The 22,741-nt window shown below is 44.0% G+C and overlaps 2 protein-coding genes across 5 annotated transcripts; one reads left to right on the top strand and one right to left on the bottom strand.

Annotated features, from left to right (window-relative positions):
• Nucleotides 1-1,359: 1,359 nt before the first annotated feature.
• On the bottom strand, nt 1,360-6,457 carry si:ch211-141o9.10 (probable endonuclease 4). Of its 4 annotated transcripts, none has more exons than XM_044013388.1 (8): nt 5,631-6,457; nt 5,131-5,293; nt 4,139-4,348; nt 3,834-4,016; nt 3,182-3,313; nt 2,304-2,408; nt 2,015-2,144; nt 1,360-1,886 (listed from the first exon to the last, which is right to left on the bottom strand). In XM_044013388.1, exons 2-8 carry the CDS (start codon nt 5,288-5,290, stop codon nt 1,826-1,828), a joined length of 981 nt encoding a protein of 326 aa, XP_043869323.1. In that variant the 5' UTR covers nt 5,291-5,293; nt 5,631-6,457; the 3' UTR covers nt 1,360-1,825. The 4 variants fall into 4 exon arrangements, with proteins under 4 accessions (XP_043869323.1, XP_043869324.1, XP_043869326.1 ...); XM_044013389.1 differs by having other exon boundaries at nt 5,956-6,457; XM_044013391.1 differs by lacking the exon at nt 5,131-5,293 and having other exon boundaries at nt 5,631-6,454.
• A 1,415-nt stretch (nt 6,458-7,872) lies between these two features.
• On the top strand, nt 7,873-21,531 carry tnrc6ba (trinucleotide repeat containing adaptor 6Ba). The gene is given in 22 exon segments (XM_044013392.1): nt 7,873-7,995; nt 8,571-8,592; nt 8,820-9,260; nt 9,384-12,205; nt 12,287-12,413; nt 12,922-13,086; nt 13,194-13,402; nt 13,617-13,688; nt 13,870-14,070; nt 14,278-14,397; nt 14,576-14,701; nt 15,113-15,283; nt 15,671-15,817; nt 15,923-16,127; nt 16,664-16,831; nt 16,987-17,130; nt 17,252-17,395; nt 17,710-17,802; nt 17,971-18,174; nt 18,441-18,508; nt 18,634-18,773; nt 19,028-21,531. Coding segments are annotated over 22 exon segments (6,468 nt in total). The 5' UTR covers nt 7,873-7,887; the 3' UTR covers nt 19,599-21,531.
• The last annotated feature ends 1,210 nt before the right edge of the window (nt 21,532-22,741 follow it).

The following is a 22,741-nucleotide window of genomic DNA, read 5'->3' as shown; positions in this document are numbered from 1 at the left end:
CTTCACAGCTTAATGAGAATGGAAATTGGGGGCTTCAGGAACTGGAGGATGACAGCAAAAGGGTTTAGTCTGTGCATGCAAAAGTCGGTCTGGTAAAGATGAGTGGAGATAAACACGTAAACACGGATTCCATTTATGTTTATGTGTCGTTCCAGACCTGCATCCTCGCTTTGAAGGCTCGTGTCCACTCTGGTGGAAAGTGAACCCATGCAGCGAGAGATTACCAGTCCAAACTTTCTACGTATGCGTTTGGAATGACAGCAAGCTTAGTCTAACCAAAGCGATCTGGAAGTATTTACTAAGTTGTATAATTACATCAGTGGCTTAAGGCTGCAGTGGAAAATATTCACAGCATAAAGTAATGACAGAGAAAGAGGAGAAGAAAAGGCTGGACTGGTGCTCCAAAAAACACGGGCGCATGCACAGTTAAGCCAGAACAAGCTAATACCACACATCTTTAAATAATTAGAGGATAGAAAGGGCATTTTTTATTCCCACTAGCCCCTTTTTTCCCCCTCTTCGCATGCCTCCTCTGGCAAATGATTAATTTGGACTTCAGGAATGTGTGTTCAACTGTTTAGTCTTCGGCTTCCCAGGGTTGCAACCCCTGACCCAGCCAGATCACCAGAACGCCTCTGAAAACCATCACCTTATCTAAACTGTAGAGGATACAAGCAGCAGGAGCAGCCTCGTCATTACTCAAACGCCCTCCATCCTTTCACCCGTCAGAAATCAAACTCCAGTACGAAGAGACTTCACTTTTTTTCTTTCTTTTTTTCCACGGCTGCAGACTCCAACAGGCCGGACAGGCATTTCCTGTGGGTGGGACCTGAGAGCAGAGACATTCTTGGGCCAGGCACCTCCACTTCCTGCCTCTGTTAACGCACTGAAAGACGCACTGTCTGGACGTTTTTACACTTTACACTCTTCTATGTTCAAGGTTACAGTCTTGGTACACAGGTAACAGGCATGTTGTGATGCAGCCGTGACTCAAGAAAGACCCTTAACCCTTACTGTTTCACTATATTTGCTGTCTTTCTTGCGGTTCTATCAACTTTAAGGCCTCCATCTTAGTGTTTTAGGTTTTTTTTCCCCGTGTGTCTACTGTATATGCAGGTTTATTTGGACCATAGTGTTCGAGTAGGTGTTATAATTTAACTGCCATCATCCCAGTGGTCGACAGCTGCACCAAAGTGTTGGTATTTGACAGCTGGACAAATGTGTAATAGATTGTAAAAGTGCTCACTTTAAGGGTGATATTTGTTATTACTATATTGTATTGTTGTGTATTGCATTAAATGTATAAAACTATATCAAGAATATAATATATAAGAGTGAATAAGGGTCCAAACATTTGCATGTGAACAGAAGTCACTGACGACTATAACATTGTTTAATATACATACAGTATATAAAATACATACATACATATGTAAATACAATATAAACTGGGCATGCAAGTATGATTTTTAGACTCCCCCACCTCTGCCTGCATCCTATGACACTAAAATGCTGCATTTGTGTATTTCTGCTGCCCTCTAATGGTCAACTCTGAACCAACTCTGAAGTCACACTGTTGCAACCACTTGAATATTAATTTTATTCAACGCAAGTTCATTCAAGAAGTAAACTGATTCTCTGGACAAAACGTTTCACATTGTGAGCAGAACTTCTGAGTGTGTTTAAGGGGGTTTAGTGGTCGGTGTCCACGCCTAACAGCTTTGGTCCTCGACAAACGCATCAATTCTCTTATCAGATTATGGAGCTGTGGTTATAAAACCTTCACTTTGCAAGTGCTAATTCATCAGTAAGTGCATTTTCTTTTTTATTTATTCTTACAGAGGGAATAGAGGAATGCAATCTGCTCGGCATACTCGAATCCTGGCCTGTTGGGAAAAACACATAACAATAATGATAATAAAGACATTTACAAAATGATAATATAACTCTTCAGGCATACATATTACTGCATCTCATATGGACATAATTGCATGACTGTCTGCTGTTATCTCACCGTCCAGGTGTCTCCAGGATCAGAGGGATGTTGTCGAGTCTGGGCTCATTAACGATGTCTCGGAAAGCGGGGACGCCGATGTGACCTTTGCCGATATCTTCGTGCCGATCGAGGTTGCAGCCCAGTTTACCTGCACATCACAACATTTAGACGGGAGTCTTTCAGCCGACATACGAGGGAGTAGGATTCAGAAAGAAATGCTCTTGGTCGGACGACTTTAAGTAGAAACCTAAGAAACAGAAATTCACTAACATATCTGACTCATTATTTTAGTTTTTTCTGGCCGCACCTTTGGAGTCATTGAGGTGGATGGCTTTGAGATAGTGGAGCCCCACTTCCTGATCAAACTCATCGAGCATGGACTTCACGCCTCCATCTGCAGCCAGGTCATATCCTACCAAGACAAGAAGAATAGAAAAATAAACAACACCAGCAGCTCTTCACATGTAACTAACCCCCAAACCACCTTTTTCAGGTGAAAACCAATGTATCTGTTAATCTAGTAATGTTATTTGTTGATTAAAGTACTGAAATGATACATGTTGTGATGAAAATCTGCTTGCCTTGTGCTTCTCTCTCGTCAAACACCAGCTACTGCGTTCAAATTTTGCTATTTCAGTCCATGCTTGCATCACTCAGGACGTTACATGCACAGTTTAATCGAGCTAAGGCCGTAGTCCGACTAAGACGGGCAATCAGACAACTTGCAGAGTCCGAGTATACAAGTGGAGGAGAAAATCTAAGTGGTGCTGTATCTCTCTATAAGCTAGTGCATAGTGAATCGCTATCCTGTTGACCTTTACATCACAGAATAACAAAATGGCATGATGGGTGGTGAGATTGTTTTCCTATGTTTCATTGCTGTAATTGTTAATCAAGTCCAAAAGTGCTATTAAAAACGCGATTGTACTTGTTCTTTTACAGCTTCTATTGTACTTGTTCTTTTACAGCTTCTATTTTTGTGTAAAAGACCTGGAAGGAAATTTTGAATGCCATGAATGCAGGAGTAATCGGACTATGAACTGCATCATCCAGATATGTTAGTGCGACTAAGACTAGCTCTATTTTAGTTGGACTAACGTGTTTACATGACATAAAGAACACCAAATTATTGTTACACAACATATGTCATTCATTACATGTGACTTGTCTTCTTGACTCACATACCAGCTGCAAAAGCATGGCAGGTATCGAGACACACTCCAACCCTGGTCTGGTCTCTCACTTTGTCGATGATGCCCTTCAGCTCAGAAAACTTGCCGCCCACCGTGCTACCCTGACCACACATGTTCTCCAACACTGGATGTAAACAAAAAAAAAGTCATTGTTAATTTATTACACACATTTAAGTTCCATCAAACTGCTAGAACAGCAGCTACACATACGAGATTCAACAGACATTATGTTTGCTGCTGTGAATCACATACCACAATAATTAACTTGTGGTAGTGAAATATTAATCCTCATATTTAAGGGAGGGGATTCAGTTTTGCTAATTGTGTACACTGGGATCAGATTTGTCTGCAACTTCTCTTTTGCAACACTGATAACTAAATGACTGATAAAGACACAATCATCTTGCACAAACTTCGTACTCCACTGACAATCATAATGATCACAGTTTGATGAGATCATCAAACGGTGTTATTTGTGACTGAGGTTTCTACTGTTCCAATTAAAAACTTGCAAAAATGCAGTTTTACTGTGTTAATAATCTGGCCTTCTTTTACGTCTAAGTCTTTTCTTGAAAAGTCATCTTTTATAATAGTGACCAATCATAATCTCCACAACAAATAGGCCTCAAAAACAGTGTTTGTACCTGTAATCACAGTAGGTATTTGCCGGTGAGCATGGTTAATGGCCCTCCCTATATTCTCCAGGCACTGCTCAGTCGTGATGGAGCCCAGCGAGGAGCCGGGGTGGAAGTTGTAGAGGTTGAGGCCCAGGAGGTTACAGCGGCTGAGCTCGTCTATCAGCAGGGCCTGGCTCTTCTCAAACACGTCTGGGTGCAACACCAGGATTATAAACAAACCAGGGGAAGGTTGTGAGAGGAGGAGAAGAGAGGACATAGTTGGAAGATAACCAATGTAATACAAATGCAGGTAACAAAGTGGCCATACGAACCCTTTTTAGGAGACCCGCAGTTCATCAGGTAGGACCCATGAGGCAGGACATGAGCTGGATCAAATCCTTGAAGGGAAAGTTGCTCCTGAAACTTGGCTGCGGCCGATTGGTCCAGTGGGGGCCGATTCCATGACCGCTGGGAGCCCAGAAACAGAGCGAAACTTTTGCCACCCATCTCTATGCAGGACTCCACTGCTTTCCAGATCCCACCTGAGGACACACAGCCCAGCAGTCAGGATTGAGCAGGTGTGCCATCCAAGGAGAATTTAAAATATCTTGAACTTCAATGAGGATTAGTTAGAGTAAGTATAATATATACCTAATAATATACAGTAAGTGTGGATATCTGAACATTTTATTAATGGATGATCATCATATATTTCCTCTATTCACATTTTGTGAAAACAGGACTACATTTTTCCAATGAAAATTACGTTTTGAAGAACCACAGACAGAAGGAACTGGATCTCTAAAATTAATTTTGAGTGGCTTGATACCACTTTTTCTTGTCTGATACTGATACCAAAGTATCTGCAGATATACAACTTTTCCCATAGACTTCCATCCAAATGGAGATCTAAGTGTGTTTGCTGATATCCGATAATACATTTTAAAGCCAAAAAACATTTTATGTGGTGATAATATCGTGCATCCCTAATGGCTTACCAAATAAAGGTTTAGAGAGCAATGGGAGTTTACCTTGAATACTCATATGAGCTCCAATGTATTGGTTATTCCCATATTAGACTTTTTGCCGATATCCGGAATATCAGGAGTGCTTTAGCCGATTACCAATATCAATACATTTTCTTCATTGAGAAAAATAAATGAATGTACAAGCATAGAAGTCAGGGACATAGCTTGCCAATATCCGATAAAAAAATATTTCAAGCCAATATCTGCTGATACCAGTATTGCCACAATATATCATAATATCGATAATATCGTGCATCCCTAATGGCTTGCCAAATAAAGTTTTTTCTCGATCATACCTTGAATACTCATATGAGCTCCAATGTATTTGTTATTCCCACGTTTTTTCCTCATTCCACCTGCTCTGTGATCAACTTTTCTCTCTCCTTCCTCCTCCTGCTCTCCTTTCAGAGACTCTTTCCTCCTCCTTTTCGTTGCTCCTGTCTTTTTCGGACCCATGCTCTAAAAAAGAAACGGAGTAACTTGTGATTCGGGATACTGTCTGTGAATGTAAGGTTTTAACTTCGACTGTCAGAAGTTAATGAAGGTCAAAAAGCGTTTTATGCATCCCTCTCGGCAGCAGCCAGCCAGTCACAGAGCGTCCACGCAGCTGCCAGGGGCTGCCTATTGGAGACGCTTCATACTGAGCAGCAAAATGGCCGCCCGTCAACTGACTGACTCCACAGCGCTTTGAAATTTAAATTCTCCTGCACATTAGGGTTTACACTATTACAACGTTAGTACTTATTTACAGTGCAGTAGCTCGTTACGCTCGTGTTTTCGTTATCCGCATACTTACTTGACTCTCCGCTCAGGCGTCGCTGTTCCTGTAGCCTCGACGAATGCCTCAAAAAGCTCAAAAAAGAAAAAGGAAAATCGCACTGAAGCACTTTAGCTAAGCTAGCTAGCACGCTAGCTTAAATTCATATGTGATTCTTGAGGTGAGTACGCCGAATGTGTGTCATCATTTCTGGATATTTTTTGTGTGTCATATGATCGTTTGTGTGTACATGTAATATCTCGTGTTAACGAAATGCCACGCAACGGAGCAGACAAGCCAAGCTAACGCAGTTAGCCTGGCGAGCTACTTGTAGCCGCAGTCAGTAGGCACCAGGTTAGCTCACCTAGATAGCGCTGGTGTTGCAGCGCCTTTAGCGGAGCTGTGTATGCGTCTCCAGGTTCGGTGTATGTGCTGTTTGGTGTCGTGGTGCACGCAGAATAAATATAACGGTTAACCGCCTCGGTATTGCAAATGCCACTTTATTAATTCGCACGCGGTTGCGTGTGTCTGTCCTATACAAATAAAAACCACTCCTTAATGTTAGCAATCGACGTAAGGTTTCACCAGTCGATGTCGCTTGGCTATTTCCTTTTTTTTTATTACACGATTGGGTTTATTCGACCATAACCCAGCACTGTATCCTATTTTTTCAGTACAATGCTATGATTATAGCGAAGGGAATTCACTCCACTGAATGCTGTTACGTTCGCTGGCTCGCTGCTGTGTTGGGTTTGTGATAACGCTGACAGTACAACAGGTAACATTAGCTGGTGTAGTGATCAGAAGGAAGGGTAACAGCTGTACACGGATGAATGCAGATTTGACAGCTCATGTTAATAAGAAACAGCTTCCTGATCTGCCAGGCTGGTGTTCGGAAATGCTTCAGGCACGATGTTGGTTTCGTTTTCCTTGAATCCAGGAGTCTTTCATCTTGGAAGTGTAGTGGCTCTGTGCAAAAACCAAATCTAGCCGTACACACACACACACACACACACATACAGTCATGACTCAAGAGACCAGTACGAGTCTGTTTATTTCATTAGCTTTTAAACAGACCCATTATATTTTTTGATAGACTGCATATCCTGTGGGATTTTGGTTATTGTCGCATCCTGATGTACTGCTGCTGTAAATCGTTGCATTCCTGGCTATATTGCAGTTGAATTACATCATTTCCTTACCTTGTATGTTTGTTAAGGTTAAAGTTAAATGAGGATAATTTAATGCAGATCGATTTACTGTTCAATCAGGCCTGTATTTGCCTTTTTTATCATCATTGGCTGATTATTGTCTCAACATTGACTGGTGTTCTCAAATGCTACTATGTATTTTCTCAAAATATTATCTGAGCAATTTAGTTTGTTTTATTCTCTCTAATTTATTTCATATCTAGGTTACATATTATTTGCATTTTAAAAACGATCTACAGTGCAAACACCATTTGCAGACTGGAGAGACAGTATATGTTTATTTAAGTTGAGCTAATTTGTGGATGATTTGTTGATGATGTTTTTTTATTAAATTAATTAATCAGAAGGAATGGGGGAAAGAAAACTGATCAAACATAGCAGCTTTTTTTGGATGCTCCAGCATCGTATTTTGGCCCCCAGCTACCCTAATTTCTAAAGATTAACATCAACCATAGAAAAACTCACTTTGTTTGACCAGTAATCTTGATCATAAAGCAACATATTGTCATGGGGTTTGCCCACACAAGCCTGCTCTGATGTCCCTGTGTTAGGTACCATGTGTGAATGACAGTGCATTATTTGGTGTTCTTTAGACTGCACTTTCTTGTTTCTCAGATATTAAAGAGCCTATGTCCAAAAAGATATGACATCTTAGATATTAAAGCACACGCATAAGTCTCGAGGTGGTCACTGGTTATTTTTTCCTCAGCCACATGCAGATTCAGTTCGTCTGCTGATGAGATGAGCTGGCTGACTGAGTTATGCCTGTTGTAATCCATCTAAATTGGTTGAACCTACAAGTGTGATCAGCTTACAGTGTTCTGCATGCTTCTGATGGGGAGAATTAGAAGTTTGTTGCTCTCACGTCCAGCAGTATTCTTAGCTCGAGTGCTTAATGGCCGATTCTCCCAATCAAACACTTAGTCCACTGTTGCTGATGCCTCACAAGGCCTTGTAGCCATGTTGTCATTTTCGTCACCATCTTTAGTTGTGGTTAGTATTGACCTGTGATTTACCTTACAATTGAAATGCACTGCAATACAAAGAGATGTTCTCATTGTTTTTTGTTTTTTTTTAAATGGTAAATGTTGTGTTTTCTTTCAAAGAACAGAGTATCAGGACAGGAGCAGTAGTTCATGGAAGACAAGAAAAGGAAAAAAGACGATAAAAGGAAAAGGGAAGCCTCTCAGAAGGTAAGACTGTTTTCCACAGGAAAATTCTTGGGCTAACAAAATACAATTTATAATTTATAAATATTTTGTTTGTTCACACAAGATTGGCTATCTAAAAGTGTAACAAGCCAAAACAGTTTGTTTCCCCAGAACCAAACATGCTGCAGCATGTTCCACAACAAGTTGATATTCTGGAGTCATATTTAGTTTGCAGTGTATTGTTGGCCAGATATCAAATTCCTTAACAAGTAAACACAAAGCTTTTCATCTATATGCTTTTCTCGTGTGTGGCTTAATTTGAATGTGAAGCATCCATAGCACAAAATAAAGCATCTACCCGCTCCACATTAACCCATATATCTGCAGCATTGAAGTTATTGTCATATGTTACCTGAAGCTAAGCAGACTGATGTTTTTATAAGTGAAAGTACATGGTAATACTAAATGTGATTTCAGACATTTGTGTATAGTTTCCCTCAAATATTTGAGCGTAGTTGACTGAGCATAGTTCTGAAATGATTGACTTGACCATTGCCCGTTGAATGCCTGTAGAGAATGATTTAGTATCTAATGTGTTTTTTGTTGTTGTTTTTTAGGTTGCAGAACAAAAAAACAAAGGTAAGCTCAGTAACTGTGTATAAATATTTAGATATATATATTCTAAAAATTAAAATTTTGCATGGTAAATTTGTCTATCTTTCAAAAGGATAGTCTCCTTTTGCAATATTTGCATGCTGTATTTGAAAATCCTTTCTTTTAGCTTGCTTAAATTAGAATATTACAATACATTGTGCACTGACTTCTGAAGATGTGTTCTTCTCTCTCTACCTTGTCCCTCCCTACAGTGCCAGACTTGAACAAGCCGGCATCTGCCCAGTCTCCTGCCACTCAGAGCAGCTCTGCCTCCCCCAGCCCTGGACCCACCCCCTCTGCCTCTCCATCCCCAGCCACCTCAGGCTCTGGCAGTGCTGCCACCCCGTTACAGGGCGGCAACAATGCCAAACGCCTGGCGGTGGCCAACGGACAGCCCACCTCCACCACCAGTTCTTCCTCCACCGCTGGCGGCCCCAGTACTACTGGAAACGGCAGTACAAGTAGCGGAGGCGGAGCCCAGGCGCCGCAGCAGCAACCACGCTACATGCCGAGAGAAGTGCCACCGCGATTCCGCTGCCAGCAGGACCATAAAGTGCTACTGAAGAGGGGTCAGCCGCCACTGTCCTCAATGCTGCTGGGAGGGGGAGGAGGAGGAGGGGATGGCCCAAATGCAAACATGGCTGCTGTCTCAGGTAAGGGATAGGAATACTGTCTGTTATATTTCGAATATATAGACTGCATGTAAAAATGAGGTATATAATTTGTTTAAACTTTCATTCCTTTTGACCGCTGACAGTTTTCGCTCGCTCTTTCAGATTCTGGTGCGGCTGCCTCCTCATTGGCCCTCACCTCATCATCAGCTGCTGCTTCTACTACTACTTCTAATTATGCAAATTCCATGTGGGGGGCGAGCTCAGGCAGCCAGACCTCCTCTCAGGGCAGGGAGAAGGTGATCGTAGATGGCAACGACCTGGAAGAGTGGCCTAGCATCGCTGGGAGTGATGGAGGAGCAGCTTCATTTGCCAGGGCTGGAGGGGGCAGCAGCAACAATGGAATGCCTGTGAACAGCATCAGTGCCTCTGGCAACCATTCCTCACCCACTTCCTCGTTCTCTTTGCCCAATGAATGTATGCCGTCGTCTAACAGTGTGGCATGGGGGACAGCTGCCTCCCAGGGTCATCTTGGAGGAGGGAATGCAGTAGCTGCAGCTGGGCCCTTGCTACAACAGCCCTCCTCAATATCCAAAGCCTCCACTGTGCCAGGGAGCCATGATGCCAGTGGCCCCATCGATGGAAGCAGTGGGATTCCAGGTGCCAACTTCAATCCAAATGCCAACCCTTCGGCCTGGCCTGCCCTTGTGCAGCAGGATGGGCCTGCTGCTGCAGGGGAAGGAGGTCCGTCTTCCTTCCATCACCAGGGCCCTGGAGGGTCTTTGTCTGCCAACAACTCTTCTTCCCTGGGCCTGGGAAGTGGGGCAGTTGGGGTGCTGGGGGGTCACCCACCTTTATCTGTGAATCAATCAAGCACCCATCAGCAGCAACTTCAAAAAATGCAATCCAGAGACAGAGAGATGGGAGGAGGGAAGTGGAACAGTGAATCAGCGGGACCAAAAATTGCAGGTGGGGAAGGTATTAGTGGAGGAATGGACCGTGGTGTGGGAGGAGGCGGGATAACTGTGGGAGACCACAACCTTGCCTCCTCATGGAGAGGCCAGCCTTCTTACCCTGCAGCTAACTCCAAAACGGGTGCCTCAAGGACTGATGGATGGGAGGGTGTAGGAGGTGGCACAGGGGGATTTGGAACTGTTGAAGGGGACAATGGGACCTCGGGTTGGGGTTGTCCCAGTTCTACTAGTGGGGTCAGTGCTTGGGGCAATGCTGGAACTGGGGGAAACAGTAGTCAGACCTCTGGGGTATCTCAGGGAGGGTGGGGGTCATCAGGAGCCAGTGGGGAGAGACCAGTTTCTGGTGGTGAATGGGGTGGGAGTTCTTCTGGAATGGGTGGAGCTAACCCAGGAGGAGAGAGAATGGGTGGAGCCTGCAGCAGCAACAGCAGCAGTAGTGGGGGCAGCACCGCTGATAACCCCCCTGTCACCGCTTCATCTTCCTTAACAGCCACCACTATGACCAGAGCCTGGGACAATCAGAAAGGAGAAGGTGAAACTGGGGAATGGGGTGGGGGAGTAGTGGGACAGGGAGCACAGGGAGGATCTTCATCCAGCGGTGGAAACTCCCGAAATGGGAGTGGACCTAACAGCAGTCACAGTCGTCCTCGCCACCCGGCACCAAATCCTGAAACTGCCTTACAGAACCTGCTAAGCCGGACTGATCTGGATCCACGAGTCCTATCCAACACAGGTTGGGGCCAAACACAAATTCGACAAAACACAGCCTGGGAATTTGAAGAACGTGGAGGACAGAATAAAGGTGTATTTTCAACAGCTACATCAAAACACCCATCTTCCCTTGGTGGCGGTTCACAGCTTTCTGGGGGACCCAGGACCCTAATCACTGAATCAGCGGGTCCAGGGGTCAGTCCCTCCCTAGTTCCATCTGCTGGGTCCGGAGAGGGTTGGGAGAGCAGCAGCAACAGTAGCAGTAGCGGGGCCTCTGTGTCTGGGAGAGCCCCACCACCTTCAGGCCCCAACTTGAGGAATCTCGGCGTCTCACAATCTGGGCCAGTAAATACAACAGGATTAGGTATGGGGTCAGGGGGAATACCAGGGCATAACGAGCAAGGGAAAGCTACAGGCTGGGGTGAAGGAGTTGGGTCTGGGGATAGCCAGGAAACCAAGGGTTGGGGGAAGGAGGAATGGCGAGACAGCAGTAGGGGAGGAAATGGACGTGGATGGGCCAATCTTGGGCAACAGGGTGACCCAGTGAGTGGAGGATGGGGAGGAAATCAGGAGGAGAAAGGGGCAGGGGGTTGGAAAGACATGGGTGGGAATGGAGGAGGAAGTGGGTGGGGAATGGGACAGAAGGGTGGGGCAGGTAGGGATTGGGGAGAGCAAGAGTCCAAATCAAACCGTGGAGGGGGAGGATGGGAAGATGAGAGGCCAAATGCAGGCGGAAACTCAGGTGGGGATAAAGGTGCGGGTTGGGGAGGCTGGGATGATAATGCTCCACGGAGAACGTGGGGAGCAGGGGGCACAGGAGGAGGAGGAGGGAGTGGAGGAGGGGGAATGGGTGTTGTTGGGGGTATGGGGTCCAAACCCAATCAAAATTGGAGTGGAGGAAACAAAATGCACCAGATGCCAAACAGCCAGCTGGGCTCCATGACAGGCCCACAGGCACAACTGCAACAGCAACAATCACAGCCCCGCAATCAGCTGCAACAAGCGTTGGACCAAGGGGCTATGCAAGGGGGCGTGGGGAGGAAACCCATCTCTCAAGCCCAGAATCAGAACCAAAGCTCAGGCTGGACCTCGGGGCCCATCCCTGGTGGGCCTGCAGGAGGTGGAAGTGGATCTGAACCAAGTGGTTGGGAGGAACCCTCGCCACAATCGATAAGCAGAAAGAATGAGATAGATGATGGAACATCAGCATGGGGAGACCCAACCCATTACAATTACAAACCAGTCAACTTGTGGGATAAGAACAGTGCCCCTGCTGGTCAGCAGTCACACATTCAAGGCCAGGCTCAGCAGCCTCCGCAGCTTCAGCAGCCTCCGCAGCCTCCGCAGCCTCAGCAGCCTCCGCAGCTTCAGCAGCCTCCGCAGCTTCAGCAGCCTCAACAGCAGGGGCCTCCAATACAGCAGCAGCAGCAATCTAGTAGGCACCCTGCAGGGCTTGGAAGTAACAGAGACTTCAATGCTGGCAATGGACCAGGGAAAGCTTCAGCTATGGGTAAGACCACAATATTGTGATTCTTAAGATGCCAAAAAGAATCAGTCTGAATTCATAAATCTTTATTTTTAGTGGGGTGAAATTATGAAAGACAGAAAGGAAGAAAGTTTCTTGACATAATTTTTTTCTCTTTCTAAAGCTGAAACTAATATTGCATCTGCCTTTATTGGGAGCTTCCGTATACTTTTTACAGGCTAGTGCAGTGTAACCAAGCAACGGCTGAGTCGTGTGAGATGCAGTCATTTTTAAGCCAGACCTGTGTTCCTAACCCTGTCTCGGCAATTGGATCATAAAAACCAGAAGTAACAGAAGTCTGTAACAGCTTTCCACTGTATCATAAAAGCATTTTGTGTCAAAATCATCAATGGAGTACATGGTATTGACTTATAGTGCTAACCTCAGTAATTGTAAAAATCACTATCTTGACAGTTTTGTCAGTATGGAGTTGCATCCTAACTCTCTGTTAGGTTTCTCTGTTTTAATCTGTGCTGCTGATGTGCGTCTTCAGATTCGTCAGGTTGGGGAGGTGCTTCACCAGCTAGTCCTACAGTCGACAATGGCACAGCAGCTTGGGGAAAGCCCACTGACGCTCCTACGGGCTGGGGAGAGCCTGACAATGCTGGAGGCAAGACAACTGTCTGGGGAAACCCTTCTCCCAACCCCATTAAATCCAGTAAGAGCATTAAACGAAAATGAATGCTAATGAAGATTTATAAAATGCCTGTAAAACAGTTTAAACACAATTAAACCCAGGTATCTTCATACACTCTTTTCCTGCAGGTTCAAAGACTATGCAAGATGGCTGGGGTGATAAAGAGGCCTCTGTGGCGGCCTCGCGTCACTCAAGCTGGGAGGATGAGGAGGAAGGAGGCGGTGGCGGTGGCAGCATGTGGAACAACACTGGCTCCCAGGGAAGTGGCTCATCCTGGGGACAGGGGAGCAATGGAGGCTGGGGACAGAACCACGCTGGGAAGAAGCCCAACAACAAGGTGGGATACTGATGATGAAAATAAATATAAAGAAAGTGCAAGAAATTGAATTGTGAATCCAGAGCCATCATATTCTCATATCGACCTAAAGCCAAAGGGGTTGCTTTTTTTTATTACAACAAAGCATCGCCAAGTATCCGCATGTTTCAAATCATAATTATACTTCACTCTTGCTATATAAATGATTATCTACTGTTTTGATTTTGTGTCTCAGGGCCCATTGAAGGCTGGTGGAGATTCATGGATGAGTCCCATTAACAGACAATTCTCTAACATGGGCTTGCTGGTAAGAAAGGAAATTCTTCACATGTGTTATCATGGCAGTATAATCAGCAATATTTATTAATGCTATTTCATGTGCTCTGAGCCTTAACGCTGCAATTGCACAAACATATGTCACGGTGAATCCTGTAACTCTTTGATGAAAGGGCTGTTTCTGATGATGATGAGTTTCTTCTGCTACATAGCATGATGATCCCAGTGGCCAGAACATGGACCTGGCTCCAGGTTCTCTCCAGGAGAAGAAGATGGAGGCAGAGAAAAGAGGCATGGGAATGAATGATTACAACGGAGACATGCGGAAGGGAGGAAGAGGAGGTGGGATGGCATATCGTCCACCTGGTTCAAAAGAGACAGCACTTGGAGACACTGGGTCCTACTATGACAAGGTAACATCCCGAAGCCACAGTGGCAGTCTCGTCTCTTTTGTCCTTTTCATGTCTTGATAGCATGTTGTCCTTTTATCACAATCCTTTTTCCTCTTGTGATTCTACCTTTTCTTCCTGCTCTCCCCCCAATTCTCCTTGTCTGAACCTTTCCCTGCCCCTCCTGTACCACCATTCATCTTGGTCTTCTCATGGCTGTCACTATGACAGACCTTGCCTTTGACCAATCAGGATGGGTGCCTTGGGGAGGAGGGTCCTTGCTCTCTGTACTCACCACCCACTGTCTACAAGCCCCATTCCCTCTTCAACCACACTATCCCTTTTAGACAAGTAAGATGACTCCTCCTCTTGTTTCTGTCCCACCATCTTAACATTCAATTCTTGATCTTTCTGACTTCTTCAGATAACTGTACAGTGTATGTCCTACCTTCTTAAATGTGTCTCTTTTCACATCTATTTCTCTGATGTGCTACAGATTCTGTGCTAAGGTTTCTATCTCCAATCACAGGGTGGTCACAGTATCTTTGGCGGTGGTGGAGGCATGGCTCAGTCAAGACACCAGCCAAGTGTCCCACCCATAAATCAGTCCCCAGGGATACGAGCGCAAGTGCCTCATCAGTTCCTGTCGCCTCAGGTTCTAATGCTTTTCCTTGCACTAACCTATAACTGTTCTTTCAGCCTCAAGATGACGTTTGTCTTTTACAATTGTGTGGCATGACTATACCTTTTATGTAATATGCTATTTTCAAGTTTACTCAGTGTGTTAGTGTGGTCCATAGTGTACATAATAATGCTTTAGGACAACATTGTTCATCTGTGATGCTTATCTTTAAAGAATGTAAGTTTAAATTAGTGTGTTTTCTGGAATCGATTCAATTTAAGTCATTCACTCGGGCTGTGGCACTTGTTTAACTTGATCTAATGAGAACATGGAATGGAATCGCTGTTTATTCAACAGTAAGTGTATGTAGTTGCTAGTGGTTACAGCACCTAAAGCATTTCTGTGGTAACAGGTGTGCCTATTTGTCATTGCGTCTGTCTCCAGGTGCCAGGCTCCGTGCTGAAGCAGATGCCCCCTCCCAGCGGGAGCGTGGGGGGTGTTGGTGGCATGGGAGGAGTGGCAGGCGTCGGGGGAGGTGTGTTCCCTCCACAGCTGTCCCCACAGCACATCGCCATGCTCAGCAGCATCTACCCACCTCATATTCAGTTTCAACTGGTGAGAAGCGGCACAATGACCTCTCTGAAAGCCAATGCATGGTTCCTTCACACGCCCCAGAGAGCTGTAGAAATCTTGTTGTCACAGTCTTTACGACTTTACATACCCTACCATATTAAGTGAAGAAGAACCCCAGTTGTGTCACGATCACTCCACAAGTTTCTCTGAATTAGGTTTGCTTTCGTGGAAAAAAAACCCATAGTCTAATCTGTGACTCACTGACCAAATATTTAGATGATGACAATTACCTCTGAGAAGAGCCAGAAAACATAGTAATAATAATTGATGTCATTGTATTTCTCTCTCCATTGCCATCTCACTCCTCGTTTTCCTTCTCTTTCTTTCTTTCTTTCTTTCTTTCTTTCTTTCCATTCTGTCTTTGTTTAGGCTTGTCAGCTCCTCCTCCAGCAGCAGCAGCAGCCACAACAACAACAACAGCAGCAACAGCAGCAGCAACAGCAGCAGCAGCAGCAGCTGCTGCAAAACCAGAGGAAATTCACACCAAATGTGCGGCAGCAGGCTGACCCTCAACAGGTACGTTCACGCAAACGCACCCACGACGCACAAGGTCACACTGGCATATCACACACTCATTTTTAACTCAATGCTAATGACTTAGGTATGTTTTTTTTTTCTCAGTTGGCCAGGATCATGGCAGTGCTCCAGCAGCAGAGACAGCAGCAGCAGGTCGGAGGGTTAGGCGGCAGCTCCAAACTCTCCCCCTCCCACCACGGTGGAGGTGGTATAGTGGGTCCCAAACTGCCTGTGGTTGATCCCCTGCCCCACCCAGGACTGTCAGGATCTGTGGCCGACCTGCATCAAAAAAACCTTGGCCCATATTCTGGTGAGATGTTTTGACTACAAGCCGTACACTAAAATATTCTTATTAGCACAGTTTTTATGCCTCTGCAACAGCCGTTTGGTTTCTTGTGAAAATCTTTGGTGATTAAATATTGCATGTCAAAAGTCACTTTGATGTCACGTTGTCTTAATGTGAATTATCAAGCATGTCTGAATGGAATTTCATCACATGTGGCAAATATTAATTCACTTAGACTTGTGGATGACCCTTTTTTTTGTAGTCAACAATCATTTTGACCTCATTACATAGTCTTCAGTGCAATATCTTCTCTCACAAAATCAGATAACATTATTTGATTTGATTTTCAAAGGACACTAAGTCTGTACAAAAGATGGTTTTGGCGAAGTGATGACAGTGCCATCAAAAATGTATTAATAGGATAAAATGGTAAATGAATGACCTTTTTGTATCCAAAACTTCATTTATACACAAAGAAACTGACCTTAAGTGACCTCAGATGTTGTCTTTCTGTAATTAGATAAACTAGAAAGGCATGTTTTTTTTCTTCTCATGAACAGGTTTTGGTTCTGGGCTGAACCTTCCGAGTCTTGACCTGGGTGGGTCTGTTGTCGGGGGACCCAGCGGCATGAAGGACCTTGGGGGGCAGCAGTCTCGCTTCAAATGGATGATGGAGGGACAATCCTCTCCAGACACAGCCTCACCTGAGAATGCATTCCATAAAAATGGTGAGCTGTTTTTTTCTTCCATTTTTAATATAAACCCCTATGTTTCATCAGAAATGGAATAAATGAGTCAGCGAGTGTTAATGGAATTAGATGTGAAGATAATTTGTGAAGCCATCTGGTGTTAAGTGATATAATTCTCTGTCAAAACCCCACAGGTCCGGTCACCCCCATAAAGATGTCAGGGGGTTTGCCCTACTCTCATTATGACATGATGGTTGGAGACGGGATGAGTGACAACTGGCATCGCACCCCTGGCAAGATGGTTACCAAGCCTGCCACCACAACCACCTGGCCACCCGGTGAGTGACGAGTCACAGTTGAAGTGGTTTCTGTTGTTTAACAGGACTGAGTTGTCATGTTTACTCTTTTACACCTGCACTCCTTGCTCTTTGGTGAACATGTGGTTCATCCCGTCTCCAGAGTTTCAGCCTGGTGTACCCTGGAAAGGAATTGACCGCGTCGACCCCGAATCTGACCCCTACATGACCCCAGGAAGCATGATGGGAAATGCAGTGTCCCCCAGCCTCAATGATACCGAGCACCAGTTGTTACAAGACAATACAGGTGAGAAAAAACAACAAAATATAATATATAATATATAATTATTTTATATTTATATATGTGTATATATATATATATATCTACATATATATACATATATACAGAAGATTAACTTCACTTTAGACATTAGTTGTCTGCAACTTAAAAATAATAACTTCTGTGAATTCACAGTTGTAATTCAGCAACATGGGGCGCTACCTTGGCAGCAAGTAGACAAACAAATATACAGAAATGCATAGGAATGATTCTGTTTTACTTAATTACAAATTAAATTGTGTTTTAGAAAAAAGCAACAACTGTTTTTGCCACTGTTACAGATTCCACCCCTCCCCTCAACACCTTGCTGCCTTCACCTGGTGCCTGGCCCTACAGTGCCTCAGACAGTCCCCTCAACAACGCACACAACTCAGGTAAACGCATGTGAAGACACCAGTTCATTTCTTTGCTGCTTTGTGGCTTTGTCTTGCTGTTGTGTATCAGGAAGTACATTTATTTTCCATACTTACTACTTTAAACTATTGATTGTATTATTGTTACATATTGATATCATGTTAACCTGTGTATATTAAACCCAGCAGTAAAGTACACAGACTACAAGACCAGCTGGCCCCCAGAACCCATTGGACACAAGTCCTGGAAAGCCAGCCATGGCAGCAACCAGAACCAGCTGTCCCGCCTTCCTCCAGGACTCGCCAGTCAAAAGCAGCCATCGTCTTCCCCTTGGTCAGGAGGAGCCCCACGATTGGCTGGCAGGGGCTGGGGTGGAAGCTCGAGCACCACTGGTAATGTTTTTCTTTTTTCATGTTGTGGTTTCAAGGTTGTATGTTAATCCTCATTCAAGTACCGCACTTCACCAGAGATAAAAACAGATGTCTTTGATTGCTGACATGGAACGCAGTGCTCAGACTCCATTTATTTGATTTGATGAGCAGCAGCCAGGCTTGGATTGAAACACTGTTCTAATAATTTAAAAACGGGAGTATACACAGGGACAGTAGAAAACTCTCCCTCACTTTTTGTATTGTTCTCGCTCTCTCTCTCTCTGCAGGCTCGACCTGGAGTGACGGAAGCTCACGGGAAAGCTGTTGGTTGGTTCTCAGCAACCTCACACCACAGGTACGAGTTACCTTTCCGTTCAGTCCGATTGATTTGTTGTCGTGCTATAACGCTGAAAACACTGCTCTGAATTCTATTTATTCACTCTTCCGTTTTAAATTCGCCACTTTTGTAAATGATGGCAGATTGATGGCTCTACGCTGAGGACCATCTGCATGCAGCACGGTCCCCTGCTGACCTTTCACCTTGGCCTGACCCAGGGCACAGCTCTAATACGCTATGGCTCCAAACAGGAGGCAGCCAAGGCCCAGAGCGCACTCCACATGTAAGTCTGTAGTTCTGTCTTTGTCTTAATGTCGTCACACCTGTGTCTGTGTTACAGGGTTCCCACGGGTCCTTGAACTTGAAGCAATCAACTGCAGAGTAGTGAATGAACTTCCTGTTTGTACCTGAATGGTCTCGTCATATAAGTTTCAGGCGTTTGATTATAGATGCAGAAACGGAGCATAAACTATTTTTAAATGAAAAATGTATCAGTAGTAGTAAAAAAAACTGTGTCTACCTTTTGATTTCTACCAGGTGTGTTCTGGGAAACACCACCATCTTGGCGGAGTTTGTGAGTGAGGAGGATGTGGCTCGCTACATTGCACATTCCCAGGCTGGAGGAACAGGTAGTGGAGGAACCACGGCCAGCTCCGCAGGCTCCGGGCCTTCAGCAACCTCTGCAGTCGGGGCCAACAATAATGGAGGAAGCTGCGAGAGAGGTGGAGTAGTGGGCAGCAGTGGAGGAGGAGGAGGTGGAGAAGGAGGCTCCACAGTTGGAGGAGCAGGAAATGTTGGAGCCGGACCTACCAGCTCCGGGTGGCAGAGTCTGGACAGCACAGGCAGCTCATCGGACCAGTCCGTCACCCAGGGGCCCGGGCTGGGCATCTTTACCCAGTGGAGCAGCAATGGGAACGGGGTGGGTGGAGCTGGAGGGGTAGATGCTGGAAGGCAGGGTCTGTGGGGGGGAATGGGTGGCATGGGCGGTGCAGGTTATCCAAGCAGTAGCCTCTGGGGTTCCCCGGCCCTGGACGATCGTCACCAGATGGGCAGCCCCGCCTCACTGCTTCCAGGGGACCTGCTGGGCGGGGGGGGCGACTCCATCTAAGCATTCAACTAACACACACAAACACACACACACTCTCTTAACAAGTCATATTACACACGTCACTCTCTGTGCTTATTTACTCAGCAGAGATGACGTGAATTAAAGCTACACTGGTCACCTTACATGCAGAAAGTCAACATTTGTAAAACACACAGGCTGCATTCAGTACATCCACTTCACACACACACACACACACATTCACTTAACTTTAAATGAAGACAATAGTAAAACTTGAACCGGGGAAAAAGGTGAACTCCATTAAAACTCTTTAGGACTCAACTGGACAGCTCTTTGTCTTTGTACTCCAAATCCTACCATCTGCATTCAGAGACCCAGTCACTCAGGCATGCACTGTAGACAGGCTCAGCCAGAGTCATACATGTCAACAAGTTTAGCTATTGCTGTTTTTAGTGTGCCACACTTATTTTTTTCTTTCTTTTTTTTTTTGGTTTTCTTTTGTATCACTATTTAATGGTTGATTCTCAAAAAACAAAACAAAAAAAAAGATATTCAGACTTGCAAACTGAGCCCTCGTAGACCTAGCAGGCGCGTACTTCTGAGTTCTCACGTTTGGAAGCTTGTGAGAGTGGGGACGAAGGGATCTGGAGTCGGTATGAAAATATGGGACAGCGCCACACTACTGAGTCAAACGGACGATCAGCAGCCCCCTTTGAGACGAGGAAGAAAGGAGAGTGTTTTTCGTAGGTACTGACACCTTCTACCTTGGTGGAAATATGCCATCAACAATGGGACCCAGGGTTGTTAAAAAATCAAAAAAAAAAAAATCTACAAAACAACATTAGCCAAACTTGCACTATATGCCTTTGGGTTTGTTGTTGACACATCATCCACAAAAAAAATCCCCCCCCTTCCCTCCCCTCTCCCATTTTTTGAAACAGAGCTACAACAACTACACAGACCTTAACAGGACAACTAAATGTTACAGCAGCAGTGGCCTTGGCTCACGCGCAGCGGCCGCGCGCCACGTCAGCAGCATCACGCCGTCTCATCCGTTCCACGCTGCTCTTATATTTGACAAACAAAATTGTATCTCCTCGTTGATGTACGTCGGTTGTTTATCATTATTATTATTATTATTATATATGTTTTTTGTTTTAAAAAAAGAAAAGAGAATTGTGTGAACTTTGTGGAAATCCAGAGATGTCCTCTTTTTTTTTTTTCCCCCTTTTCTTTTTGCCCTTCAAACACTGACCTCGCTATTATATTTTTCTTACTCGAGAATTCAAGTTGGTTATTCTATATTGTCATGATGACTATGATCACTTATTTACTCGCTGTACAAGGTGCCCTCCTGCCTGCCTGTGTGTGCATGAAAGGAGCGTCGACAGTATGGGCCGAGTGGAGGAAGATGTGATGAAGACGATGTCTGTCTGTGTTATTGCTACATTGAATGTTTTTTTTGTTGTTGTTGTTTTCTCGTCCATGAGAGATTCATGAGATGTTTGTGCGTGCGTGTGTGGATGTAAACAGGTTTGTGTGCTTGACTGACTGTTGTGATGGCTAAAAAGTTCAAAAACATTGGCACTATTGCATATGTCTCTTACGTTGTGTTTTTTTTAGCAGCATTTTGTTCCTGTTTGTATTTTTCTTCTTTTTTTTTCTTTCTGTCAAATGCAATAAGAGAATGATATTTTGTTTTTAAAGACAAAGCAACCAACTGAAGGCATTTCTATTACGATGCCAAATCCTATCATACCAAGCTGAGCTGGAACAGTGTTTTACAAACACGTTAAAAGACATTACATATGTTTAACGGTTTGTTTGTTTGTTTATGTATCAATTTAAATTAAGTCAGTCTTTATTATCACTCCTGTTCAGGATGTTATCATTTATTTCAGATGTTACAAAAAAAGGAGAGGAAATTAATTTAAAGCAGAAAAGAACAAGATAATAAAGATTGAATTGAAGGTTATGTTTGTTTTGTTGCTTTTGATCTGGGTGATTTTATTTTTTGTTTGTTCACACACTTGAACCATGACGTCGCCCTTCACACACGCTGTGCCGATGTTTTGCAACTGAAAGGTTCAGGCGTCACCTGCTCCTATTGGACGATACCAGTTGTCAATCACTCTGGTGTTCTAAATGTCTACTGTGAAAAGGGCCTATAATTAGCAAGTTAGGTCAGTTTGTGTAGTCTTTTATTTTAATACAGACGATTTTCAGAATTTAATTTGGTGCTAGAGGCCACACGGTTGGCATAGTGCAGGAGTCACCAACTACATTTGTTTGACATTCAAATAAAATGAAATAAAACGTACATTTCCCATCATTACATTTGCAAGATAGGGTGACAAAAATCTATCCCTCAAAAAATTATTGGACTCAGCCAATCAACCAATACCCAGTATGTTCATTCATTGCCAAAACCTTAGACTGCAAGATTTTTGGGTGGTTTGGACCAAGGGTGAGTAAGTGAATTTCACAGCATTAATACGTTTGGGGACGACTTAGCAGTTGTTGTCTCAATGTGTTTCATTCATGCAGCGGAATCTTTAAAGATACCGCTGCATGATTAATTTGTAAGATTAATTTGAACGTCGAACCTCACCCTTTCCTTCCAACATGTAGCCGAGAGTCATCATTAGAACTTCAGAGGTGTTTAGTTTGTCCATTAGAATCATAATACACATTTTACAAGTGTGGCTACATTCTGTTAGCACTATTGTTTTACGACAGTTGTAGTTTTCTATTAACAATAATAATAATAGGTACTGTATAATTTAAAAAATATTATGACTTTCTGATAATATTATCACTTTTTATCATAATAGGACTTTGTGTTACATTATTCTCATAATATGACTTTTCTCGTAATATTATGACCTTTTAGTATCACAACTTTATTCTCATAATATTTTGGACTTTTCTTATATTACGACTTTTCTTGTAACAGTTTAATATTAGGACTTTTTCTCATAATATTATGCTTTTTTTCTTGTAATATCACAACATTATTCTCGAAAGATTAATTCTCTCTTTCTCTTCACTTTGACCCTAATGCTCGTGTTGTATTTCTGTCCATTTCAGCCAAACAGAAACAAGTTGAAATGCAATTTTACGCACTGGACCTTTAAGAGAATCCGGGCATCTCTGCAAGTCTCCGGATGACATCATCGATATTG

The sequence above is a fragment of the Solea senegalensis genome, linkage group LG18 (assembly GCF_019176455.1).
Source record: "Solea senegalensis isolate Sse05_10M linkage group LG18, IFAPA_SoseM_1, whole genome shotgun sequence".
Classification (NCBI taxonomy): Eukaryota; Metazoa; Chordata; class Actinopteri; order Pleuronectiformes; family Soleidae; genus Solea; species Solea senegalensis.
The sequence above is the reverse complement of the archived record's forward strand: the minus strand, read 5'-3'. Positions and strand labels throughout refer to the sequence as shown.